The sequence below is a fragment of the Manduca sexta genome, chromosome 16, assembly GCF_014839805.1.
Source record: "Manduca sexta isolate Smith_Timp_Sample1 chromosome 16, JHU_Msex_v1.0, whole genome shotgun sequence".
Lineage (NCBI taxonomy): Eukaryota > Metazoa > Arthropoda > Insecta > Lepidoptera > Sphingidae > Manduca > Manduca sexta.
The window spans coordinates 3,211,148-3,225,705 of NC_051130.1; the positions used below are offsets into that span (position 1 = coordinate 3,211,148).

Sequence of the window (14,558 nt, forward strand, 5' to 3'; positions counted from 1 at the left end):
ACGTCTAATAAATACAAACACGCGGGAAATTTACAATGTTCTTCAGTGTTTATTGATGTAAAGAACATTTAGTATCTGTTGAGTGGCGCGGTGTGCGGACTGCGGTGCCTGGGAATAATGCGTGAATAGTCAACTGTCAATGGTACACATGGGCCAAGTTCAATGATTTGTTAGTTTACTATAGTTTTTGTGCTAGGTGTGGCTGCAGTGGCCGAGCCCGGCTTTGTTTAGCGGCGTGGCGCGGCGGCGGCGCGGGGCGCGGGCGCTGCGTACGTCGCCAGCTGTCTCCGCTCCGCAAGCGCTCGCTGCTCGCCCGCCGCTCGGTCACCCACCGCAGTTGGGGACCGCCACTGGCCGCATTCATACGTCGCCACGCCACGCTCCCGTATCAAAACTTTCTTACGTCAAATCAATGGATATAACCTAACTCGTCGCGCGTTTCGGATATTAACTATTAAAATGTTATATTGTTGTGTCTTCGCGTTCGTAATAAGCCCTTGATGTGTCCACAGTAAGTGTTTTACAGTGACGTGCTACAGTTCACGGTGCGAATCATGTGAATATTTTAATGCATTGTGTGTTGTGTTGTAAAAAAAAGGAGCCATGAGTATCCAAAAGTGCCTCTTGGACAACTCCAGCAGGATGATCAAAGCTATGTCAACGGCTAAATCCAACAATAATGAGGCAAAAACGGTAAGTTTTAAACAAAGTTTTCACTTAAGTTTAGTTTAGACGCATTGGCAACCTTGTAAATTTTTACGAAATGTTCTTTTAGGTTAGTCTTTGCAAACGCATCGAAAACTTATAACCTTTCAAATCACTTTATCGAGATGGTGAAGAAGGAATCACCAATTACTATAATTATTACGTTTTAGGGTTACCACAATAAAAAAAAATATAATTTACTTACACATTAAAACTCCATGGTAGTGTGCACATAGAAACTTTTTGATAAATAAGTAAATTAAAAAGTTACAATGTAATTAATTATTTTATTTCAGTCAGCGTTAATTACATTTATAATCGTTATTTAAAAGGAGAACGCATCGTAATTAAATGCAAACGGCTGAATGTTGCTACGAGTGAGACGAGACGTAAGTACGAAGTTCCTGCGGCCGGTAATTTACGCGCAAACATTCGAATAATAATATATTGACTGTTGCAATATATCCGATAATGTACTTACAAGTGTAATTGCGTCACAGAACGTTTCCGCTGATCGTTTGTACACATTATGCTGAAGCCTGTACCACTTTTTGACAGTTAAGAAATGTCTGTCAAATATCGAAATTGCGCTTCCGTCATAGAAGACCCGTTCGTGGTTTGCTTTAGATTTTTTACTTAATTTCTTTGTGTTGGTGAGGTGTTTCAAGGTTCATAATTGTAATTATTTTGCGTGTGAATTACATAAATGCATTATATGGTTGGATGCAAATAGAGCAAACAATTACGTTTTATTAACTACCCAGCGTTATGAAAGGGCAGATATAATATGTAGGTTGATATTGTTAATAGGTACACATGAAAATATTTTTGGCTCTTACTGCACGAGACAGAAACCTTTTCCACACATCGAGGACGGTTAACTGATGTTCAGTACGACATGAGATGTATTAGAAGATTAAATCACTTCGGCTTCATAATACATTGTTTATGTATTCGGCAGTTTGCACAAACAAATCGGAGTTACGTTCCGATTGACTAAACTAAAACTAAACGCGGATATCGATCAAGCTGTCACAGTGAAATGGAACGTTTCAAATCTCGGTGCTTGGTAATTAAATTCTAAAAATCGTCTGCGTATATACCTTTTTTTTTTTTTTGGTTTCGCGGAGAAAGTGCCTTATTACTACCGCCCAGGCCCCTATTAGTCGCCTCTTACGACAGGCAGGGGATACCGTGGTGGAATTCTCCAAACGCCCCCATTCCACAGGGCGGTCTACGTATATACCTGCTCGAAGATGCAATCGGATTATTCGAATAATCGCAATTAACGTACGAATGAACATCTAATAATAAAATGACCATTCATATTTGATTATTTGTTTTACAACACATTATACATACGAGTATGTATTTTCTAAGAAAGTAAGTGGAAGTCCACTTGCTTTCTTGCCTTTAAAGGGTCTAAAGAGTAAATACGGTATTAAAATGTAGGTACACATTGATATAATTATCATAAAGTTTTTGAAGATTTATCGCAACTCTAAAATTGAAGGATAAGGGTAGACGGGCTTTAGCTTGCGCGAGGACCCTGACGAGTGCAAAAAAATGTTCTCCGAGATTGAGAAGCGTTGATTGGTGAAAGTAGTTATGGTATAGTTGAAAATTAGGTTCCCAGTTGGGGCCTAGGCAGATGGATAAAGGATTATCACACCGATAAAAAAGTAAGAATAGACAATATTACAAAGAAATGCCTGTCAATAGTTAAAACTTTATATAGATAATACATTTTACACGATATCTTTATTGATATTAATTTTGTCACGTAGTGTGGTCATGCGTTGTCAAGGCTGGCGCTGTTTGTTTTCCTGCATTGAACTATTTCATGGTGTTATGGTTTGTGATGGTTATTTTCCTTTGTTGCTTTTTGGAGACGAGTTAGTGAATTGAATTTGAATCGCGTCGCATTTTATATTTCGAATTAGTAATTATGTGTATTTTGCTATAAAAATGATGTAATTATATTTTGTAAACGAAATGGTGAAGGATATCGTGGTTGTTTACTATTTGTGTTTACGGTTCTCAATATTTTTAGACAATTTTATATTAACTTATTCATATAATATTACAGGTATTTAATAATATTTGGTAAATTAATATAATCCTAAAGTCGTTGTGTATTGCTGTCTCCAGTTCTATACAAAAGTAGATTGAAACAATAATGTAAAAAAAAAATGCAAATTGACATTACGTAATTAAGGTTGCCAGTTAAAAAAATCGGTAATGAAGGATATTAAATTTTGTTTATGATAGGGCCCTCTAACCTTTCTATAAACATAGCTTGCCAAACAATGTTTTGTTTGATTAACAAACATTGAATCATAGCAATGCGTAACTCTTATCTACAATTGCATTACATATTTGTTATCGCATAATATTATTACCATTACAAATATTTAAACAATGGCGTTTCCTAATTTACTATTTTAAACAGCATTCGTTTAATTTGAGTTGCTAATTCGGTTTTAGGTGAAACTTTTGTTTTATAGTAAACAAAATAACTATAATTAATTATAATAGATACTAAGTTAGATTGTAATTTGTAACTTGCAGCGAATATTTTTGCACTAAAACTCTTGACAATAAAAATCTTGACCTTTGCTTACATTTAAAACGAAATAAACGATTGATATATTTTTTCTTAATTTATTTTCAAGTTGTAATAAGCCTTTGTACTTTTGATGTAAGGAAATTTGCTCTTAAATATAGTAGCTATCAGTGGCGTAGGGTCTATATAACACGATTCCTGCCGGCTTCTCTTTATATAGAATTTATAAAGAATCTATCGTTAGAAGGATTTGCAGACCGCATACATTCATATCAGAACCTATGTGTTATGTCGGGATCCCTTTCGGAAAATTTCTCCTTTCGCCACTGGTTGTTACTTGTTACATTTTGTACTCTGGTTATCTCTTTGCGTCGTATTCCTCAATATCGAGGGTCGTGACCTCTCTTCTGTATCACTTTCTCACGAACAACCTTTCTCCATCTGCTTCTGTCTCCGGCGGTGTGGAGGGCGCTGTAAACTGTACAGTCAAGAGTGGTGCGGATCTGGTTAGACCAACGCATTATCCTGTAGCCACGCGGCCTTCTCCCATCTTTGACGGTCATGATGAGTGTCACAAGGTTGTCACCGTCTTTACTTGCAATGTGACCGAAGTAATTCAAGATGCTGCGTAGATACTCGGATGAGAGCCTCTAGGAGATTATGAGTTCTCGCAATATACAAGAAGAGTGTTGTTATAGATGTAAATTAAATTCGCAGATCGGTAACGCGTCGAAGCTACTAGTGGACCGTTTGTTTGTTTACATTAACATTTTTATATCTATGACGCTGAACAAATATTTAGTTAGAATACTTTCATAGCGTAACCCGGTGCGTTTGAAAAGTTGACAGGAAAACTGAATCAACAAGTTGATTTTTGCGCTGTCACAGTGCTGGCACAGGCTTTCGAGTTTAAGGACTTTTGAGGATTCAAGATAGTCTAAGATGAGTTTGTAAGTCTTTTAGTACTGGATGGTAGTGAAGCTGGTATCAGACTGAAATAAGGGCAAGTCAGAAACATTGCTACATTTGAAATACTTACCAGTTTGAGTGAGGTACGGTAAAAAGTAGTCTTTAGAGGTCGAATAGACACTCAGATAAATGCCAACTTAGCAACATTCTAGCTAGAATTAGAAATTTCGATTTCGGTCAGCTACATTGTTTGGACCCTAATAGCTTAACTTTACAGCTACATTATACATTTACCTATTAAATAATAGGATTCCATTGATAATCTTCGGTTGTTAATGTACCGCACTAATTAAACATATTAATCCGTTAATAATGTTAATGGCAACACGCCACATGTTTTAACAAAATAATTTAATTGTATACAAGTTTCGTGAACTGGTTTAATACAATCGGGACCTAGGCCAGACCTCGCCCTGAATGTCAAATCACATCGTCTCGTCAAGTGTTTTACATATTGGCCACACGGGTTTTGATGTAAATTTATTTTATTTATATTGGAACACCAACAGCATAACACACATGGGTTATATTGTGAAACATTATACAATTTCAAATATGCATAGTTACTTATTGTAGGTTATTGTTGCTGATACCTATAGCTCAGGTCCTCCTATTTTAAGTACCAGCATACATACATAAATTTAATATACTTGTATTTAAATACACTTGTAATATATGGTAAATGTAATTGATCAAAGCTGTATAAATATACAGCTTTGACCAATTAAATTGAATATAAAATGGATTTCTTGACAATTCCTCAATATGATGTTTAGTAAAATGAAATTGCTTTTGATGCGGTTAAAACGGGGACCATTTTAGTCTTATTACAAAATTTATAGTTAGTCTATAAATGTCAGTGTAAAAATCCTATGTGTAGTTCCGGAGGAGTAATGCATAGATGCGAATAGTGGAATAAGAAAAATACATTAAATAACACTATCCTGTTAATATAATTTTAAATCTTTCCTTCCTTTAAAAGATAAATTATAAGACTTACCTAATACATTATGTGTTTTGCATACTTTAGTTTACTTACTAATTACTCGAAGACGTTAACGTGTTAATGACTTTACATCTCCAAATTCGTTTTAAAAGTAAATCTGTGTTCTGAGAAAATGGTTCGCCATGTTGCCAATTTAGACATGTCACATTTCATTGGTAAAAATTCCTAATATCATTGACGTATATTCTATAGACACGAACGTCCAAATAAACTATTTGTTCAAAATCTGAACTAAAATGGCAACCAACACATCACTGTTATAAACTATTTATTCACTTGAACAACAAATAATTTTACTTATTTGACTAATATTTTTGATTTAAATCCAGGTTTACACTTAGACTCGAGTTCTTATATTATGAGCGCCACTCCGTACACAACCACAAGCTGTCAATATTGACCATACTAAAGTCAGTTTGAATGGATTGCAGTTCAATTCAGTTGAACACAGTGAATGTTCGGAACGCTAAATCTAGTACGTAGTACATATTATATCGATTCCTAATATTGATTTAAATTAACTTCATATACGATGCTATTCGGATACTTTATATTTAAAAATAAAAAATAGTAAACGGTTTTATTAAATCTGTATGACTGGAACTCAAGGTAAGTGACAAAACTATGATTGTTTAAGGTTAAAACATTGATTAACAACGATATTGCTACGTTGATACAATACTATATTTATTGAAATTTTACCTACATTACTGTGAAAGCTGTATTGAAATCCCTTCAGTAGTGTTAACGGGATGTACGAACAAATTATCACATCGCTTATAAGTACTTACTTATATCATAATATAATATGTAGAGATTAATTAGTAATTGTGTTGTATAGTTGTCTTTATTACCTTTATGGTGTTATGTGTCATATTTTATTAATCATATCTATGTTCGTCATTAGTAATTCCGGGTAATTACTACAATAGTAATTAGGTACAGTTTTATTTAAATATCCGTTTTCAACAATTTCAAATAAGCTACAATTATTAATACCCTTTACTTGCTGCACTTGAAGGTGAACGCAATGGTTTCCAGATTATTGTCGAGGGACAAGAGAAGGTAGCCCTCGCCAGTCGATACAATTGTGCCGGCCTGTTTGAAACTCACTGGCTGATCCAGGAACGCAACAGTTACATGTGCCACTGGCGCGTCCACACCTTGGGTACGGTGGTCGCCATCGGAGCGGATACAAATATCCCACCACCAACAGGTCTTCCTAATTATCCCACACTAATGTAGGGTTGGAATATCCTTTTATGCAAGTTGCAGTAATTATTTGGCATTGGTTTTTACGATTGCCTGACGTCAATCCCTGGGGAAAACACATTGTAATTTCGGAAAAGAAACATTCTTAATTATTATTAAAAATACAATACAATTTTTCCAAATATTCAATGATGGATCAAGCTAGATTGCCGCTGGATGTTAAGCAACAAATCTTTTTTTCTCGGGGAAAAAATGCGTTGTCGCTACCACATGAGCGGTAACTTACGGTCCAGTCTTACGGCCCAATGTTGGCACTCGGAAATGCAGCATCATCGAACGAGCATTGGATCGATTCCCCACCTCAATCAAGACCAGCGCGGCGGTGGCCTTCAACAGCGCATTCGGGACGGCCGGGCCCCGGGGTATCTTATTGCACTGAAATAGCTGCGCAGAACCGTCCCTGAAGCAACAAGACTATCTATTTTTTTACCAAGTGTACAATGTCTTACACATAACGGAACAGTGTTTGTAGTTCACTTTGCGGCAGAAATAGACACTTCGTTGGTTACCTAGCTCGATTCTCGCATACAAAAATATGAAAAATGTACAATCTTTCTTTTAATAGGTATTTACAGTATTGAATAGTGAGGAATATGGAGTACTTATATTCATTCGTGGCTTCGCTCGAAGAAGTTTTTCCTGTTTTTCCATACAGTTCTGTATTTCTACTTTTTAATAGCTCATGTGATTTCTTAGGGTCCAAGCGTACGCGATACCAAATTTTATCAAAATTGGTTGAATGGTTACGCCAGGAAAGCGTCAAATACAGAGATACTTTCGCATATATAATATTAGTATGGGTGGATGTTTTACACACGTGTTACTCATATATCAGTAAATCAAACATATTACTATAACCTACTGATTTATTGAGTAGCTAGTATGTTTCTCAGAAATATATTAGAAGTCATTCAATTCTTGATAGCTCGGTTTATTATAGCGATAAAGATACGACTATCTTTACCATAGGGTACTTTCCTATTTTGATATTGTACATTATTATATAAAAAGTTATTATAAAAACGAAATTGTTCTGTGAAATCAGGATCAATATTATAGGAAAAATAAATCAGTTATTCGTATTTGAAATATTGTGAGCAAAACTGGGGGCGTGGTGGAGTTATCGTGCTATCTCTTTCGTGTCATGGCCGGCGACACTCGGTTACGTCACAGTTTGTTATTTCTGTTATTTGGCAGCTACCCGTTCCACCAAATTTCACAGGTTTATGAAGTTTATTATTTCGCGGATTTTGAATGACATTTTATGATAAATATATAAAAAAAGTAGTCCACTACCCAATTATAGAGACGAGTTCGTCACATGATAAAAGCCATTCAAGTAGGATGTTTATGAAAACACTCCAGAAGTTTCAATTATAATGATATATTGATTATCATAGACAAATGAATAAAATGTATGCAGGCGACCAAGTTTGTTTTCAACTCGAACTTAACAGACTAGCGGCAGAAATAAATTAAATGAGAATACAGAAATTGACGTACAAGATGTCCACTCATAGATAATTTAAATTGATCTGCATGTATATTTTGCGTAAGCGAGCCTGTATAATGTTGATATTTTATCTTAAATATCAATGTATATTATTGCCTGCTTTGATAGTTATCTGATATGTGTGAATGTAATTATTTCTTATGTTTACGCGAATGTTAGACATTGAAATAAAACTATTTTACGGATGATATTGCGGGGGGGACCATGAATGCTACAAACTCTTCGAAATGTCGAGAGAAAATTATAATATAAAAACCGCAATGAAATTCTTAAAATAGTTTTATTTCAATGTGTTAATTCATAATATATTATAACGAAAGCTAATATTAATTCATATTTATACATTTCTGGTTTAGACGAATTCTATAGTTTGCTCTACTGCAATTTTGTCTTATAATCTCTCTAACCTTTGAATGTAACAGAGATTTAAGAAGCGAGATCTTCGTTGCTTAGATTTAGGAATCGTACCGAGGATCTTTTGTTTATAGTCTAGGTACCCTCGCACATAACTACAGACCCTTCTTATTCCTATACATTACGGAATATAATCGCAGAAACCCTAATTAATTAACGCCTTTGTAATGCATATACCTAATTAAGCTTTTAGTTTAGTTATTTCTGTAATTGAATAATACGTTTCAAGAATTAATTGAACTTTATTTTCCGTTTCTATCGACCTATGCCAGTGCAAACAAACATTAAACCTTTGTGAATCTCGGACCTCTTTATTAAATAAATAACTGTGAAGTTTCATTGTTTAAACGAGAAGTGAGTACACGTACTTTCTTTTTATTATTATATTTATTTCTCTTTATTTATATTTTGAAATTTTATAAGAAGGATTGTTTTCTGTCTGGTTTTTTTAAAGGTATTTTATATTATGTCTTCTCAAGAATGTTTTAGTATTTATTCTGTTAATATGTATTGTGAATATTGTACCGAATAATATTATGTTAGAGAAGGAGGACAAGTTTTTGAGGTACTGGATAGTCCTAATAAAAACTTAACAGAAGGCTACTATTTAATGTAAATTTTGTGTAAAATACGTCTACTGCGCGGTTCTATGCATTCTTTAATTCTACTACTTCATAATGTGGTACCATTAACACACACGCCAGAAGGATAGGCAGAGGTGCAGTAGTACATTGATTTTTTTAGCATTTGTATTCCGTCCCATGACGTGATAGGTGGCGAGCCTATCGCCTTACCGGGTGAAATTCCAGAATCGTGTAATATCGAATAGATAAGCCCACTTTGCCATTAATTTCATTTCGACCCAGGATTCGAACCTGTGAACTCAGCGCAGTAGTCGTAACGCGTACACAACACAACTATGCAACGGAGGTAGCCTATCTCCCTCTATAAGCCAATGTATTGTAAAATTTTCTTGTTTAGTAAAAAGTGTTTTCATTTTATTGAGATTCCGGATTTATCAGAATTTATTATTATTGCGTAGTTGTTTGCCGTCAATATAATTAAACTGGATCGCTTTCCCAGTCGTAGCTAAGCGCATTAGCAACATTGTAAAATTATGGATTTAGAGATAGTTGGCGCAAGAGCGTAAACTTCACAAATAATTCAACGCTGTTTGCAAATTTTCGACTTTAACGCGGTGTGTTGTGGCTTAGTCGATGAAGAGATTAGAATATGCGGTTGTAATCTATTGTAAAAGTTGCATTTACTTTAATCAAATTTAAAATTAGAAGCCATCAGACTATTGCCCGAGATGTGTGATTAAGAGCTAATTTTTCAATAATTTAAAAGTCATTAATAAAATAAAATGTAAAATAATTAAAATGATAGTTCCATGAAAAAACAGTTCAATTGTCACTTTTAAAACCACCTACCATCCGGACTTTTTTCTGCACGTAAATACTTTATTTAAGTATGTAAACAAATATAATCCACTTTTTACATGGAAGTGTCTATAATTATGATTTATATAAAAACATGTTCAGTCTGTCAGTTATGTGGCAAACTGAACATGTTGTTGCGTCCTTACAACTACGCTTATTTATTTATTTATTTTATTTAAACTCTTTATTGTACATCAAAACTGTAAAGAATAATAAATATAGAATTCCTGTTATTACGCTTATTTTTCTTTTTATTGCTTTGAATGACGAGACGAGCTTGCCGTTCGCCTGATGCGACGCGATACGACCGACCATAAACAGCAGTAACATCATCCAACACCTTGAATTAAAATATTATTTGATATTCCACTGCGCTCGCCATCCTGAGGCATGAGATGTTAAATCTTATTATGTAAAGTAGTGACACTGGCTACAATGTCCTTCAAACCGGAACACAACAGTAAATACACACAGCTGCTTGGTGGCAGATATAGACATTGCGGTGGTACCTACCCAGAAGGATTCTCACATATGAGAGGTCTCACCTACCACCACTACCAGTTCCGTATAGATATGTTTAGTCAATATTTATGTGCTGTCGTCTATATAGATAAGTGAAAGTCGGTTGGCGCTCTCATAAATAGCTTTATTTATTGTTAATTACTGCGTTATTTAGTCTTTATCTTTGTTCGTTATGAAGATATATAGCCGTTGGTAAATAAACATTGTTCGCGTAAAAGCGTTCGTTTATAAATTAAGCGTTAACTAAAGAGAAATAATCTTCATGATTAAGATTAAAATTTGTGGGAAGAGCGGCCATGACAAAAATGGCGGCAATTAAGAGATGGTAATTATTAAACTAAATCATGATTGATTAATTATCACTAATTGTGTAATATTGTACTCTGCGATCCGGTTTCCGGTTATTTATTAGAGCTATAGATACATGCAGTAATAAACATAGACTGTTACGGTAGCATAGTTGTATTACGATGCGACTTCAGCGTTGAGGTCTCGGATTCGATCCTGGGGTAGGGCTTCTCAGTATCAGCCTCGAGTCTGAAATTTGTGCCTGATTAGGCGGCAGACTCGCCAATATATATAGAAATTCATCGGCTGGTTTTTTTATAAGTGTTTAATTGTGTTTATTAAATTAGTCAATCTCTACATAAGAAATCATGCTTTTAATTACTCATTACTTGAACTGGATAAGAAACTGCATAAATTGGACATAACCGAAGTAACAAAATGTAATAATTCGCACAAATTAAGTCAAAAAACGTTATAGGTAACTATGTACATGTAAAGGTAAGTATAAGTTTATTTTAAATACCTACATATGTTGGTTCAGTATTTTGTGAAACCTGCCCGGTCGCAAGTTAAATCAGAGATTTTGTAATTGCGACATTTCAGAACACAAACATAATTCAAACATAAATTTTAGTTACATAATTAATAAATATAATTAAAACAAGTATTATAATTCCACACACCATTATCATATTACCTAACGCCTATTGTAATATTCTGAGCAAAGTTGAGTGAAAGAGTGAATGCTCTTAATAAGGTAAAGTGATATTCAGCTAAAATAACGCTTGGTGCAGACAAAGGCGATGTACGGTACCTATTTACTTTACATTAGTATTCTCTTTACGTAGTGAGTTAAGTAAGTCTGTCACGGAGTTCGTGAGGAGATATGTAAAACACAATATGTTGAAAATGGCGGGCATCTAATCTTGAATAAGTGAAGTTTTAGTTTATTAATAAATGTTGTTATGAATTTATTGAAGGGCTGCTAGAAATTTGTATATATTTATAATTTGCAAATTTATATAATATATAATAATAATATCAGCATTGTATTATATTCGGTCCCACTGCCAGGCACGGGCCTCCTCTACTATTGAGAGGGATTATGCCTTCCTTAGTCTACCACGCTTGCCTAGTGCGGATTGGCAGACTTCATATACCCTCAAAATTCTTGGAGTATTACTCAGGTATGCAGGTTTCCTCACGATACCTGGGTTATTAAATTGTATAGTCCGCAAATATAAATTTGGGATATGGGCGTTATGACATAGAAAAACTCCCGTGGACCCGCAGTTGTTATTTAAGGTTTCCGGTACTAGATTATAATATAGCAGTACATTTTCTTTTTAGGTATATAGACACGGCAATGTTTATTGTTATGGCAATTGTGGTACATACATGAAAAAGTTACTAAACTGCACTTAATCTTATGTTTGTGGCGTCTAGACGGAGTAAGATTAATAAGATAATGACCCCCGGCAAAATTATTACGACCTGTTCTAAACTACATATACACAGACTGATTCCGGAATTTTGTTCCACTATGGCTAGTTTCACGCAATTATGTATCATCTGTTACATGACGTCCACTGCTGAACATACGCCTCGCCTAAAGATTCCCAGAAGGATCTGTCCAGAGCGTTTGTCATCCACCGTGTTCCTCCTTTACCAAGTTATCTGTTCTTGCAGGATATACAATACGGGCGGACAAAACCTATACGAAAATTAAATAGTTGGTTTATCAATTGTTTTAACGGTTGACATATCCATTGGATTTAAAGCACTGTTCTTACGTTATTTAATTGATAGGGGTATCAGTTAATCGCATTTGTTTCATACGTTTTCGGCGCACGACTTACAGCGGGAATATTTTAAACTTTCAAAATATTCTTTATTACTTGTAAATTGTCTATTTGATGTTGATTGCTAATGTGGCATTTTTATTCTGAAATTAACGACATAATATCAACATTATATATATATAAAAAAAAAATACTAACAAGGAAGTCAGCATTTTTAGACATTACACAGCACATTTAAGATATATAAAGTAATTATTTTATATGTTTTAACTAGTAGATAGCTTCTAAAAATACCATTAGCGCAGTTTTGCTGCGGAGAGCTTATCACGTGTCAATAACTAAATAAAACTAGATTTAATGATGGCATCTGACATCTCGACCTTTATCAAGTGTATGTAAACATAATAAGAAAACATATATAACTAGCTTTTGCACGCTGCTTCGCCCGCGTGAAAGTGTTTTCCGGGATAAAAGTCCCACTATATATTTTCCCGGTATAGTAGCCTATAACTTTCCCAGAGTCTTAAACTATCTCCATACCAAATTCCGTTTTGTTATACCACATTGTATGTCACGTCCCGTTCCCGTGGGAACAGGATAAAAAGTATCCTATGTCCGTCTCCTGGTTCTAAGCTACCTCCCTACCAATTTTCAGCCAAATCGGTTCAGCCGTTCTTGAGTTATAAATAGTGTAACTACTACAAATTTTCTTTTATATATATAGATTAATTAGCACTGTATTTTGTTCGGCTGTAACTGGGTTTAATTTTATAGCCTTTTAATATACTGTTTAATTTAATATACTCGCCCCCGTGAAAATTATTTTTTGAGATAAATAGTGGCCTTATAGTATTTAGGAGTAATGTAGCTGCCTATTATTAAATTAATTTTCAAGGTTGATTTAGTAGTTCCAGAGATTAGCCCCTACAAGCCAACTAACACACTATCAAACTTTCCTCTTTATAATATAAGTATACACTATAGATAATATAGTTGATGTTGTTATGTTCATAATGGGAATTAATTAATTAACAAATTACATAAAGATTATTTTATGTTTCAATTTATCAAATTATTGTTTAAGTTGATAAGAATACGCAATTTAAATATGATTTTTATTTATTGTTTTACACCTAAAGCTGGTAAAATAGTCTGATATATTTATAATGGCTTATACTATTTACTTATGAATATATGCATTATCTTTGTAATGTGCGATAAAATATATTATCTAATATCAGTAATATTTTAAAAATGTTTTTTTTTTTTACAATTTCCTTGTTTTGTTTCATTTGGTTTATGTATTTCGTTTAATGGTAACTCGTTTTGAAGTTAAAGTGTTCGTTTTTGTAATAGAAAATACTTAAAAATGAGTCCTTTGTATTTGATTTTAGGGATAGTACACTATTTATTTATTTATTTAATAGGTTTTCCAGTACACTTAACACTACGATGACAATAATTAAAATACTATAACTTATAGCTATAATGTAAGCCCAAGTTAGGAAAATTTAACATGTATGTAATTGAAGGTAAAAGTGACTGAAACGCAGCAAATCAAACACAATAATACTGGTGGTAGGTCTCTCATATGTGAAAATTCGTCTGGGTAAGTACCACCGCAATGTCTATTTCTGCCGCCAAGCAGCAGTCTGTAGTTACTGTTGTGTTCCGGTTTGAAGGACATTGTAGCCATGTAACTACTGGACATATGAGAGTTAACATCTCATGTCTCAGGATGGCGAGCGCAGTGGAATACCAAACCAATCTTTGTCATTCAAGGTGTTGAATGGTGTTTCTATTGTTTATGGACGGTCTTTTTGCTTACCTTCACGCAAATGGCATACTCGTCTCGTCATTCAAAGCAATAAAAAAAAACAAATAAACTACAGACATGTCATTATGCTTAACTGAACGCGTAAATCCGCGAGGTTTAGGCTTAATTTTGTCGTTTTTGGCACTGATATAATATTCATGAGATACCATCGCGTGTAATGAAGTTGACGTATTCAAAATTAATAATTAAATGGTACCTAGCACACGCGATGCTCCTGGGAGC

At 34.3% G+C, this 14,558-nt stretch overlaps 1 protein-coding gene across 1 annotated transcript in view; it reads left to right on the top strand.

Moving 5' to 3' along the window:
* The first annotated feature begins 320 nt into the window (after positions 1-320).
* LOC115447351 (transient receptor potential cation channel trpm) overlaps positions 321-14,558 on the top strand; it is a 266,806-nt gene continuing 252,568 nt past the window's right edge. Inside the window, exon 1 of the mRNA XM_037439440.1 lies at positions 321-693. Coding sequence (XP_037295337.1) covers positions 604-693 — 90 coding nt within the window. The 5' untranslated portion in view covers positions 321-603. The remainder of the gene's footprint in view (positions 694-14,558) is intronic.